The 12,968-nt window shown below is 36.9% G+C and overlaps 1 protein-coding gene across 1 annotated transcript in view; it reads right to left on the bottom strand.

Moving 5' to 3' along the window:
• LOC150105578 (alanine--tRNA ligase, cytoplasmic-like) overlaps window positions 1-12,968 on the bottom strand; it is a 270,365-nt gene that overhangs the window by 3,847 nt on the left and 253,550 nt on the right. The window contains exon 20 of the mRNA XM_090394928.1: window positions 12,177-12,365. Within this exon, the coding sequence (XP_090251054.1) occupies window positions 12,177-12,365 (189 nt within the window). The remainder of the gene's footprint in view (window positions 1-12,176; window positions 12,366-12,968) is intronic.

Genomic DNA, 12,968 nt, shown 5'->3' with positions numbered 1-12,968 from the left:
GACAAGTGTGGGGGGGGAATGCATATACACTGGTATATTTATAATTTACAATAACTATTAACACATGACAAGCTGGTAATTTAACTGGAGTAGATGGAGATGTATAATAGATTAGTTTGATGGATTAGAGATTGGGTGTCTGACAGGTATTAGCAAGTTGTGTCTGGGGAAGCAAAATCCCAGAAAAGGAAAGTCACTGGTAGAGTGCCCCATGAGTCTGTCTTGGGGGGGGGGGGGGGGGGGCATTGCTGTTTAATTTTTATGTAAATGATATTGGAAAGGGTTTGAATGGTGATATACAGGTGTTTGCAGATAATGCAAAGTTGGAAAGAACTAATAGAAGTAGAAGAGATATTGTTGCTTTGCAAGAGGAGTTGAATAGACAGGGTGAATAAGTAAAGTTTCAAATTCAAGGTAACAAAGTGTAAGGTTTTAAAATTCAAAGAGCAAAGATGACATGTAGAGTATAAGAGTGCTGGAGGAAATGGTGGATAAGAATCTGAAATTTTTAGGACATTTTGTTAAAACTGTGAGGACAGCACAGTGAATTCAGGCAATGATGTAGAGGACAATGACATGTAGAAATAAGAATGTTATGATTCCATCGCATATGGCTTTGATCAGATATGGATCACTGTGCATAGATTTTGTCACCTGGTGACCGAATCAAAGACTCAAGCTCAACATTCCAGAGACAATTGACCTAGGTGATTTCTGGTCTCCTGAATGTTGAGTATGAAAATAGCATCCACTTTCACCTCCACTCTGCAAAACCTCCCCTGGTTTTTCTGAGAGGAAACCCAAATTTCAGTCTCTCCAAGAACTACACATCTCAACTTCTCCAAATGAACACTATTTTGACTCCTTTTGGCTCAAGGATAGCATCTTGTTTATATGTCTGCTCCGATATATCATGCCATGTCAAAAGAGCATTCAACTTAGAATCTCTCAGTCATGAACAACTCTGGCTGAAAATCTCTCTTCACCACTCTGTCAAATTCATATGCTGCTTATATTGCTCCCCCAAATGTCATCAACCACTGAGCTTTTCTACTTGCTCTCTTTGAAAGTCAATGTCCTTCAATCCAACTTTCCTAACAGTGAGGTTATCTTTCTTGGCAATTTTAACAATCACACCAACTGGATTTCCATCTTCAACTGCACAGACAAAGCAGGTAGATATGATTAGCCTTTGTCATCACAAATGACCTTATACAAATTGTTCACATGCCTACCAGAGTACCAGACAACCTCAATCACTCTCCAAACACTCTGGACCCCTTCCTCACCACTGATCCCTCCAAATATGTGAAGGTTGTATCTCCCTTAGGTAACTCAGATCACAATCTTATGCTTATCTCTTCCCTCACTGAGCAATAATCCACATAACCATTCTTAATCAAGAGTTGCCTGACATTATAGGAACATCAAGTGGGATGACCTCTGAGATTTCCAACCCAAGCATATGCATTGAATGCATCACCGAAGTAATCCTCTCTTGAATGGAAGTATATGTTCCCCATTTCATGCTAAATTCTCATCTCCTAAGTAAGCCTTGGTTCTCCAAAAGATGCACCAAGGCAGTACAAATGAAGAGCCAAGCATACCCCAACTAGCTATCATCAAATGCCTGCTCTCATTGCTTACATCGAAGCCTGAAACAGCTGCAAAAATCAAAAATTGATTTCCAAAGAGTCAAAAGTAGGAAATTTGCATCATGCCCAAGTGATAGGCACATATTTTGGTCTCTTGCTAAAGCAGCTGACTACAACTTTTGCCCAGCACTACTCTCACCACTAATGCACCCAGATGAGTGTACTGCATTGTCAGCCACAGAAAAAAACAATCTCTTGGCATCATACTTTTCCTCAAATGCTTGCACAGATGATTTTGATATATTTTCCCCTACCATTACACACACACACCCAACACTCAATGCCTCCTCTGACCTTTCACTAGAAAGTGATATGAAAAATCCTGTCCAAATTAGATACCAAAAAGTCCCCTACCATTGATGGCATTTCTCCAATTGTCCTGAACTTAATTAAATATAGACTGTGGACTGATCTAACGTTCCAATTTACCTCATATAACTGTGGTATTCTGAACATATGCTTTTTCCAGTTCTATAAAACTTAAGTTATAGGGTTTTATTATATTTCCACAGTTTCTCAACTATCTGTCATAAAAAGTGAAATACTGATCTTGACAACCTCTATTTGGCATGAACCCAGCATATCATTTAATCCAGCTTTCTTTTCATATTTTAGGCTTATAACTTTTTTCTACTTGCAAGTACTGATGTGTACCTCTGATTGCATTCCTCTTGAACATTTTCTACTGCTGTTTTTTCATTGGCCTGTTTCATTTAGCAGTTTTTCAAAGTAATTACTCCCAATATCCAGAATATCTTTAATTTCAGTTTTCATGTCACTTTTATTATTTCTGATTCCTATTACAGTATTTTTTCTTCCATTTCTAAGCATTTTCAACAGCCTCTAGAAGTGCCAAACTGTAAAGGTATTTATCTTCTATCGTCTTTTCCTTGCCTTTTATTTAAATACTTTTACATGTGGCTTAGCGCTCTTTACTCTTCCTTACATTTTTCTCTGTATTATCTTAGGATATCTGTTGATTTACTCACTAGGAATGTCTAACTTCTTGCATCCATCACAGAGTTCTCATTTTTCTAGCCTTACAGAAAACTTAACCATGTATCTCCCAAGCCTAAATCAATGTCATCATAAGAGTTTACTACTGAGATTCCAAAATTTGGTTCTCATTTTTGAATTCTTTCATTTTTTTTTTCTTGAATGATATTTGAAGAATTGAGTGTACACTTTACTTGTTAAAATCTAATCCATTTTAATTACTTTTAAAAATTTCTTATATCTTTTACTGTTCAATATAATATGATATGCCTGGTTGGCCGAGTGGTTAGCGTGTCAGCTCTCCAGCCAAAAGGCTGCGGATTCGAATCCTGCTGTGGGCGTGGATGTTTGTCATTGTCTGTGGAAATACTAGTGGTAGTAGTGGGCTGTAGATATAGTTGGATTGGTGTAGTTGCAGTTAGTTGTAGTTGGATTGAGTGGTGGAGACAGAGAGTTGTAGACGAGGTGCCCTCCCTCGATGAATCTTTGGACTCCCTGGAGGTGTCAAGTAATAATAATAATATTCATTTTTGTCCAACTTAAAACTAAGTGATAGTCACTTCCATTTTCAAATTCCTCATATACTCTTGTATCCTGAACCAGCATGACAATATCACCATCAACAATAATACAGTTAATATGACTTTTTTTATGTTGTGTCTTTTCCCCATGTGAATTTGTGCACATCATTATGCTGAAACATGGTGTTAGTTTACTCGTTTTGGAAGAAAGGCTTTCTCCTTTCCTCCAAAATTTTGTAAATCACAATTCTACACTGGTGTCCAAAACTAAGGACAAACACTATTTCTGAATATTACAACCTCAAATTCAGATGAATAAGTTTGTTTGAGGCAATTTGTAAACTGATGATTTCAAGTAGAAAATGGGTACACATTTAAATTTATGAATCGAATGCAAAGGGGTTCACGTGTTAGCACTTTTATCCTGTTCTAACACATGAATGATAGAACAGGTTAAAAGACTAAAGGCTGTGCTAAGCGAATTTTGTGTGAAGGAAACTCTTTTTGAAGGAATAAAGTTGCAAACTTGGATGTCTTGTAATGTCTCAAGACATCATCCAGATGATTTCATGCAGGGAAGAATTATTGGAAAGCCTGAAGAAGGGAGCAGAATTACTGATATTGCCAGAGAATTTGGAATTTTACAGAGCATTGTATTCAGGCTCTAGGCAGAATTTTACAGAGCATTGTATTCAGGCTCTAGGCAGCATTTCAAACCAATGGGATGTGTTACAGACGTTTCCTAAGAGGTCATCCTTACTCTACTACAGAACATGAAGATAGATTTTTGTTTACAAGAGCAAAATGTCATCAATGCACCACAGGTCAGCCTGCAAGTGCATATCACAGATATCTTGACTAACTGTGGAAAGATGTCTGCAATGAGTAGGCCTATACACTCAAAGGTTTGTAGTCTGTGTTCCCTTTATCCACAGCTCGTCGTAGAGCATGTTTTCAGTGGTGTCATATCCATAAAAATTGGGCACCAATGAGCTAATGTATGTACTCTTTACAGATGAGTCATTTGAGTCTTTCCTCTGAGTCTAGATGACACTTGATCTGGCATGAAAGTGTTATTGGAAAAAAAAAAACCTAAACAATTTCTAAATCGTTTTGGAAGAGTTAATCAAGCAGAAGGATACGAACTGTTGGGGATGAAACTGATAACATGACTCCCACACAGACATATCTAGCTTACTGTCAATACATGGCCTCAGATTCCAACCTCTCCATATAACACTACACTCATATATGAGGGTGGTCCAAAAAGTTCTTGGCCTTGACCATAGATGGAAACAACTATTGGCAAGTTTGTTTTTTTTCTAAGTTAGTACATCTGTCATAAGCATCCATATGAAATTGCAAGTCATTCTATCAAGTAGTTTTTTTTAATACAGCTGTCTGAAGCAAAAGTGTTGTCTGTATCCCTTGAAATGGATAAAATTGAGTATTGTGTGGTTATAAAATTCTTTGTAAAAGAAGGTTTAACACCAAAAGAAATTCATTTGAAGTTCATAAACGTTTATGGGCACTCTTCTCCTTCGTTTCCGACAATTAAGAAATGGGCTGCCAAGTATAAAAGTGCTCATACCAGCCTTGAAGATGATCCAAGTGAAGGACATCCAAAAATGTGTAAGAACACCAGAAATCATTGATCAAGTGCATGATATGGTATTAGACGACCGGTGAGTCAAAGTGTGTGAAATTGCTGAGACTATAGGCATTTCAAAAGAACGTGTAGGATATATTTTGCATGAAGAATTGCAAATGAAAAAGGCTTTGCGTAAGATGGGTGCCTTGCTTGCTCACAGCAGATCAAAAATACACTGAAAATCCCTGAACAGTGCTTGGAGGTTTGGAGTGCTTGGAGAATAAAACTGATTTTGTGCATGGATTTATTACTATGGATGAGACTTGGATTCACCATTACACACCAGAATCCAAATACCAGTAAAAACAGTGGACAGAGCTGGTTGTTCAGTGCCAAAGAAAACAAAGTTGGTTCCATTAGCAGGAAAGGTCATGGCATCAGTGTTTTGAGATGCTAAAGGCATTTTGTTTATTAATTATCTTCAGAAGGGTAAAACAATAACCGGGGAATATTATTCTGATCTTCTAACCAGACTAGACAAAAAAATTAGTGAGAAAAGACCCGGTTTGCAAAAGGAAAAAATCATCTTTCATCAGGACAATGCACCCGCCCACAAAGGTGTTTTGGAAATGGGAAAATTAATGGATCTGCACTATGAATTGTTGGAACATCCACACTATTCCCCAGATTTGGCTCCCTCTGACTTCTATATATCTTCCAAAAACTAACACTCTTCCTCACTGGTCAGCGTTTTTCTTCAAATCAAGAATTGATTGCACCTGTAGATAGAGGGATATTTTGCAGATCTTTCTGAGAACCACTACAGGGATGAGATAATGGCGCTGGAGCATCGCTGGAATAAATGTATTAGTCTTAAGGGAGATTATGTTGAAAAATAAAAATAATTTTGAAATTATAAATTTGTTTTTTCATTGTTAGGCCGAGACCCTTTCAGACCACCCTCGTATGGTACTAATGTACTATAGGTTTATCAACCAACCTGTCGTTGGTCCAGAGACCCTACAATTGAAACTAAGCATGGCAATAACTACTTTGGACATCTAATAAGCAAAGTGGGACACATTTTGCTGGTTAATTAAAGTAATCTAACACCTAATTTGCAAATGTTAGGAATTCAATATGTATATTAAATGGCATAAAATACCAGTTACTATAAACTACCCAAAAGCCAAAGGGATAAAATATATCAAAAATAGGAGATTCATATCCATGTTATTTCAATAACATCCACATATCCTCTTATCAGAGGCCTGAAGTGGATTGAAAAAGTTCTGTGTTTGGTCTCTAGAGCAGGGTTTCTGGAATATGTAAAAATAAAATAAATAGTACCAAAAAGAAAGAGAAAAAATAAATAAAAATCCTTAGCTCACCCACAGTATGAATGTACTATAGGTTTACACAGAAAAAACATTTGTGGGCAGGAGCTACATTAAAAAAAAAAAATGCTAATTAACTTCATGGCCATTTCACATCCATGTAATTAGTGACATGTAAACACGTCAAGGCCAGTTCTGTAGTTAATCAGGATTAACTGTCAAAATTAGTGAAATCATAGGCTAAACTGATCGAATCCAAATGGATCCTGTTCATACATAAATTGGATCTATTTGGAATCGATCCATTTTTCTTTTCTTCAATTGGCTAGAGACCAGATACAAGATTTTAAAGTAGTAGTAAAGCAAAATGAAATAGCAAATAGAAAACATATTATAATTAGTAAGGATGGAAGGAGCATAAGCGCTCAGGAGACTTGACAGTTAATTAGTGACGACTAATATGGATTTTGCCAATCTTGATCTGCAGGTAAATTTCTAGCCATCATTACTCACCTCGAAAAATTCATAGAAAGATTTCGAGAAACTCACGTAACTACTCTTGATGTTATCAAGACACCTGACTGGATCCAGCCTAGAAACTTACTATTAATTTGATGCTACCAAAATATGGTACTGTCTTATTTCTCATAAGAAAGATCTCACCTTCCTTTTTACCCTTAATAATATGCAAGATAATATTCAAAAGAGAAGATTGTATTTTTTTTAATAGGTTTACTTATAACATGTAGCCTTTCCTGGTATAAAAATATCACCATCACAGCCACCCTTCCCTCAAAGCCTTCAGAAAACTGGCATACTTTTCCATGCAAGACACTGCTTCTCACATGTACAACTGCTAATACTATGTAAATCAAAATCTTGCCAACCAGGATTTGAACTTCATCAGCTCTGTGTAAGACCACCATCCACATTACTGGGTTCTGAAGTGGCTTGAAAAAGTTCCATTGTTGGTTTCTAGAAAAGGATTTCTGGACCAAGTAAAAATGATTAAAAAAAAAAAAATTCCAACAAACAGAAAAAACACTCTAGAATACTCATCTCACATTAGGAGTGGTGCACCAAAATCCTACCTAAAAATGTTTGATGCTGTCCAGAAGAAAGCAATCCAGTTAATTAATGATCCCTTTCTCCTCTCTTGACTCCATCACATTCTTATAGTCATCATGTTTCTGCTTTATACTTTTTCTACAGTTAATTCATGATCACTGTTCTGCTGAACTGACTCCAATTATTCTGCTGCATTCATCTAAGCCTATAAAAACACATAGTGCTGGTGGTATACATCTATTCACTGCTCAGCTTCAAACATGCTGAAGAAACCTCTATCTTTCATTCCATCAACTGTATCCTCCTAGAAAACAGTCTGTTCACAATGTTTTTTCCCCCAAGGACAACAATCTCCTTTTATAAGGAAACTATTTTCATGTATACTAATGCCAGGAATATTAGGAACAAGAAGGAAGAATTTTTGGCCTTGGTTGGCTCTTCCTGGCCACAGGTTATTGGCATTAGTGAAACATGGCTGACTGAAGATGATATAGTTAGCGGGATAGAATGTGTAGGTTATAGTGTTTAGGAGGAATAGAGAGACTAAAATGGGGGAGGAGTGTTATCGATGATAGCTGATGAACTGCAGCCAAGGAGAATTGAAGTTGTATTGCAGGATAGTGAAAAGAGCTCATTTGAGGCAATTTGGTGTGAGATTGAGACTGGCAGAACAAAATATACAGTTGGGTGCTGCTATAGATCAGGTGATGGAATAGATGGTGAAGGTAGTAGTATGCATAAAGAAATTGATGAAATGAGTGGAAGGAGGGTAATTATTATGGGGGATTTCAACCATGGTAACACTGATTGGAAAGAAGAGAGGACACATGTGAGGAAGGAACTGGATTTTATTCAATTATTAAGGGATAACTATCTGAAACAGCATGTAATTGAAAATACTAGGGGTTTGAGAGTGCTTGACCTGGTAATAGCATCTGAGAATTTGACTGTAATGAATATGACCATGTTGCCACCTATTGGTGAGAGTAATCATAAGGTCTTGACCTGGGAGGTGGCTAAAGGTGTGGAATTTTCGATTAAGACAGGGTATATGTGGAATTACCGTGCTGGCAAGTATGACAAGCTTAGGAGATTGCTTGGTTCAATGCCATGGCATGTAAAACTGCAAGGGCTGGATGTCGATAGAGCATGGGAAGTGGTCAAGGAGCATTTACAGGATGTTATGGCTGATTGTATACCTAGGGTCCGAATAGTAAAAAATAGTAAAACAAGTAAGGGTTAAATGGATGAATAACACCATTAAGCTTGAGCTGCAAAAAAAGAAACAACTGTAGAGGGAATTTAAAGAGAAAGGTCACTTGCAAGCACACGAACGGTATAAAGCGCAGGCCAGAAGGGTAACGAGTGTGGTAAGTAAAGCAAAAGCGGATTATGAAAGGAAACTAGCTATGCAAGGTAAAGAGAATCCCAAACAGTTCTTTCAATATGCTGCAAGCAAAAAAAAAACTGTATACAGCAGAATGATTTTAAGGAATGCCGATGGTAAGGAGGTCACTGAATCAGTCAATATAGTGGAATTACTGAGTGAGCACTTTGCAAGAGTATATCATCCAGGTGGTGACATTGAAAGAATGAAAGAACCATTAGTTTATATGGGAATTGTGATAAATGAAGTGGAGGTGAATAGTCTATTACAGAACCTTAATGTGAATACATCTGTGGGATTGGATGGTATACCGGCAAGGGTCTTACGTGAAGCGGCTAAAGAATTATCAGTGCACTTGACCATGTTGTTTAATCTGAGTCTCAGGTCTGGTTTAGTCCCGAAGGTGTGGAAAGAGGGGAAAATAGTTCCACTGCATAAAGGAGGATCCAGGACAGCTGTTGCAAATTACCGACCGATCAGCATATTAGGAGTCGTTTTCAAGGTCTTGGAGAAAGTAGTCAAGGGAAAAATACAGGAATGGATTGATGAAAATGAGATACTGTACGGGGCACGGCATGGCTTTGTGAAGGGTAGATCATGCCTCAGTACTTGCTCAAGTTTTATAACACAGTGATGGCTGAACTGGATAAGGGTAATGAGTTTACAGTGATACTGCTGGACCTGGTTAAGGTCTTTGACAGGATACCACATGGAATTCTAATCTGTAAACTGCAACATATGGGAATGGATATAGGATTGGTGAGATGGATAGGTGGGTGGTTGATAGATATCAGAGAGTAGTTTATTCAGGAGTAGAGTCCAAAAGACGGCCTGTGACTAGTGGTGTGCCACAGGGTTCTGTTCTTGGACCACTGCTGTTTAATTTGTTCATTAACGATATAGGAAAGGATCTAAGAGGAACAGTTCATTTGTTCGCTGATGATGCAAAGTTGGGTAGGGCAATAGTGAATGCAGAAGATGTCAAAATCTTGCAGGATGATTTGGATAGATTGGAGTTCTGGGCTAAGGAGAATGGATGTCAATTTAATGTGACAAAATGTAAAAAAAAAAAAAAAAAAATCAGCTAACGCCTTTTTATTCCCGTATACAGGGAGTAGGCGAGGACATTTAGCACTATCTAACTTTTGGAGACTGAGTGGGCAGTTCAATCTCCACTGGTACCAATCAGAGATAGATGGCCCAATGCTATCACTAATTAAGTGGTACTCAGTGAAGAGAGACGGCTCAAATGTGCCGCCATCTCGTGGTCCCTAACACAATATATTTAATGTCTGAAATAATGTGGATTCTACGGTCGATTTTCTTGAGTTTACAGGACGAAAAACCCGAGTTTCCGGGAGGAAAAACCTGCTTGCCCGTGCCAGAGATCGACTAACTCGGGAACCGGTCGAAAAAAGGCTTAGAAAAATTTCCTCTAGTCGCCGACTAGACTCGAAACCAAGTCTTCCTTCGTGCGGCCAAGCGCTGTGGTTGGCAAACGCCACATCCACTGAGCTACACAGGCTCTGTGACAAAATGTAAGGTTATGCAATTTTGGGGTGAAAAGATTAGCAGCAGTATGCCACATTGGTGGAACTGTACTCCAGGAGATTGATGAGGCCAGGGATTTGGGAGTATTGGTGGATAGGGAGATGAAGTTTAGGGGGGCACATTGCAAAAGTGGCTAAATCATCTCATCAACTCACTTGGTTGTTGAAAAATACTTTGACGAGTAGAGACAAGCAAGTTATTGTACCTCTGTACCAAGCCTTGATAAGACCTCATCTCAACTACTGTGCCCAGATTTGGTCACCTAGGTTTCTTCTTGATGGGGAGGAGGTGGAGAGGATCCAAAGGCGAGTGACCAAGATGATAGCAGGTCTATGGAATGAACCTTATGAGAACAGGTTGAAAATTTGAACGGTGCAGAATTTGGTTCATAGGCAGAAGAGGGAAGATATGATTGAGACATTCAAATTGCTGAAGGGTTTCTATAGGATTAATTTAGAGGATATTTTTGAGATCAGGACTCTTGGTGGTGGAGAACTAGGGGGGACATCTATGGAAGCTGGCCAAGAGTGTGGTTAGCAAGGGTGTTAGAGCTGGGTTCTTTACTTTTAGAGTGGTAAATGAGTGGAATAAGCTGCCAGAGTCTGTTGTGGGTGCTATGACAGTGAGTGAGTTCAAGGCAAGGTATGATAGATACTGTGAGAATGTCGAATAGTTGTGTGGACATGATGTTTAGGGTCCCCCCCTCGATGAGTCTAAGGACTCCCTGGAGTCGCCATAATAATAATAATAACTATTTACTGAGTGATTTTTCTTCTTATAATAATACAGATTATAATACACATAATTATATAATTATAATACACATAAAGCAATCCTGGCCATACATCATTATTTGAATATAAGTCAGCATAGAAAAAGGACATGCAAAATGTACTGATTATTCAGAATATATTTATTCTGAATAAATAAATGTGGATGGAAGGTTGCCAATCTTGGTTATAGGTCAACCTTTCAGAGGTGAGGCTGTAAAAAAAAATTGAATATTTCCAGAACTTCTGATCTTTGAAATATGAGACAAGTATTAATTTTCACACTTTTTGCCTCTAAATCAAATTTATGTTGCTTATGATCTCTTCAATTTGCACAATCATTTAGGAAAATACTAAAGCCCCTTTGTAAAATTCTTCTAATTTAGTTTCTAATTAGATTTTTAGATTCAAGGGGGTTAGATTTTATCAGTTAACTTAGTTCAAACTTTTATCAGATACTTTTTAATGAAAATTTAAATTTTCATTTCAAGATTATTTCAATTTGTATTAACATAATTGACTGCAATTAATAAGCAGTTAATTATGATAAATGATAGTGGTTTTCCAATCTGGTAAGTTTTCTTAGGGTTTTTTTTTTTAATGTAGGAATTGATCAACCATTTAATTTATCTTTTTGCACCTTTCACGGCACATCGATTTTTTTTTTTTTTTTTTTTTTTAAGTTTTGTGTGTCCATTTTTTTGTAATGATAGTGCCTATGATACAGGGCAAAAAAAATTACTAATTTCATGTAAGTCATCCATTGTTATTTAATGTAGTTTAAGGTAAATAATTATCAATGGACATCAGTTAAAAAAGTAATCATCTTTATGTTTTATTATTAAGTGATACCTCCAGGGAATCTAAAGACTCATTGAGGGAGGGCACCTACTCTACAACTCTCTGTCTCCACTACTCAATCCACCAACTACAACAAACTGTAACCACAACAATGGCATCTACCACCCACCAGCACGTGCCACTAGTAATTTCATAGACAATCACAAACATCCATGCCCAATGCAGGATTCAAACTTGCAGCCTTTTGGCTGGAGAGTGGATGTGCTAACCACTTGGCCAACCAGGCATTCACAATATTTTAGTATGCACATAATTTTTCTTTTTCTTTTTTTTTCTGTGAATTTATTAAATTATAACTAATTGCATTTCTTAATATCTTATCTGGTTATAAGAATATGCTAATGGCATGCAAATAATGTAAAGGAAAAGGACAACTTATTAAATAGCATAATGCACTTAGAGTTAACTATACAGTGAATGTAATGATTATATAACATACCTTTGGGATGCAACATTTACAGACGACTCTTCTTTCAGGTGATATCCAAAATATCATCACAGGTTTTCTTGTTATTGATTTTATAACTATGCTGAAGATGTTATGATGCTCACCTTCAGCTGAAGTTCTGTAAATAACATATTTCTTTTCTGCAAATTTTTTCAGAGCCTCTTTCATCTCTAACTGTAGCTATAAAAATGAATTTAAAATTTTAAAAGCAAACAATTAAATTAAATTACATATTTCATCAATTATTATAATAATGATTTACATTAGATATTTTTATATAAAAAAGTACAGCCAAGAAATATGTCACTATTAACCAATTCTGCTGCACCTTAACATGACATCTGTTGTCATACATTAAAAAAAAAAAAAAAGGTGCTGACCAAAGTGCTAAAATTAATCCTAACAGTGTATACTATCACTTATAAGCATCTAAGATAAGGCCTATTATTTCTTGCAGAAATTTAACAAGTGGCTTCAATAGCTACCATCCTCTCCTAACTACACTCTGAATGATTCTTTCCTTCACTTTCAAGAAATATTTCTGCATTTATAAGACCCAATATCAAGAATGTCAAAATGTAAATTATCTTTTGGATTTTTTCCCTAGTTCATTTCACTCACTCTCTCTCACACACACACTATACACAACCTTAAATTAAAGGAGAATGATTGCTTAGTGAGTTTGATGTGTCATCCCTTTTTTACAGATGTTCCAGTACATACACTAGTTCTCCTTTTCTAAAATTCATTCCCCTGATATTTGCAAACTCATTAAGCATTATC

This window comes from Typopeltis vanoorti, chromosome 6, assembly GCF_054136105.1.
Source record: "Typopeltis vanoorti isolate ZY-2024b chromosome 6, IOZ_Tvanoo_1.0, whole genome shotgun sequence".
In the NCBI taxonomy this organism is placed as follows: Eukaryota; Metazoa; Arthropoda; class Arachnida; order Uropygi; family Thelyphonidae; genus Typopeltis; species Typopeltis vanoorti.
This window is presented reverse-complemented; position numbering and strand designations above follow the sequence as displayed.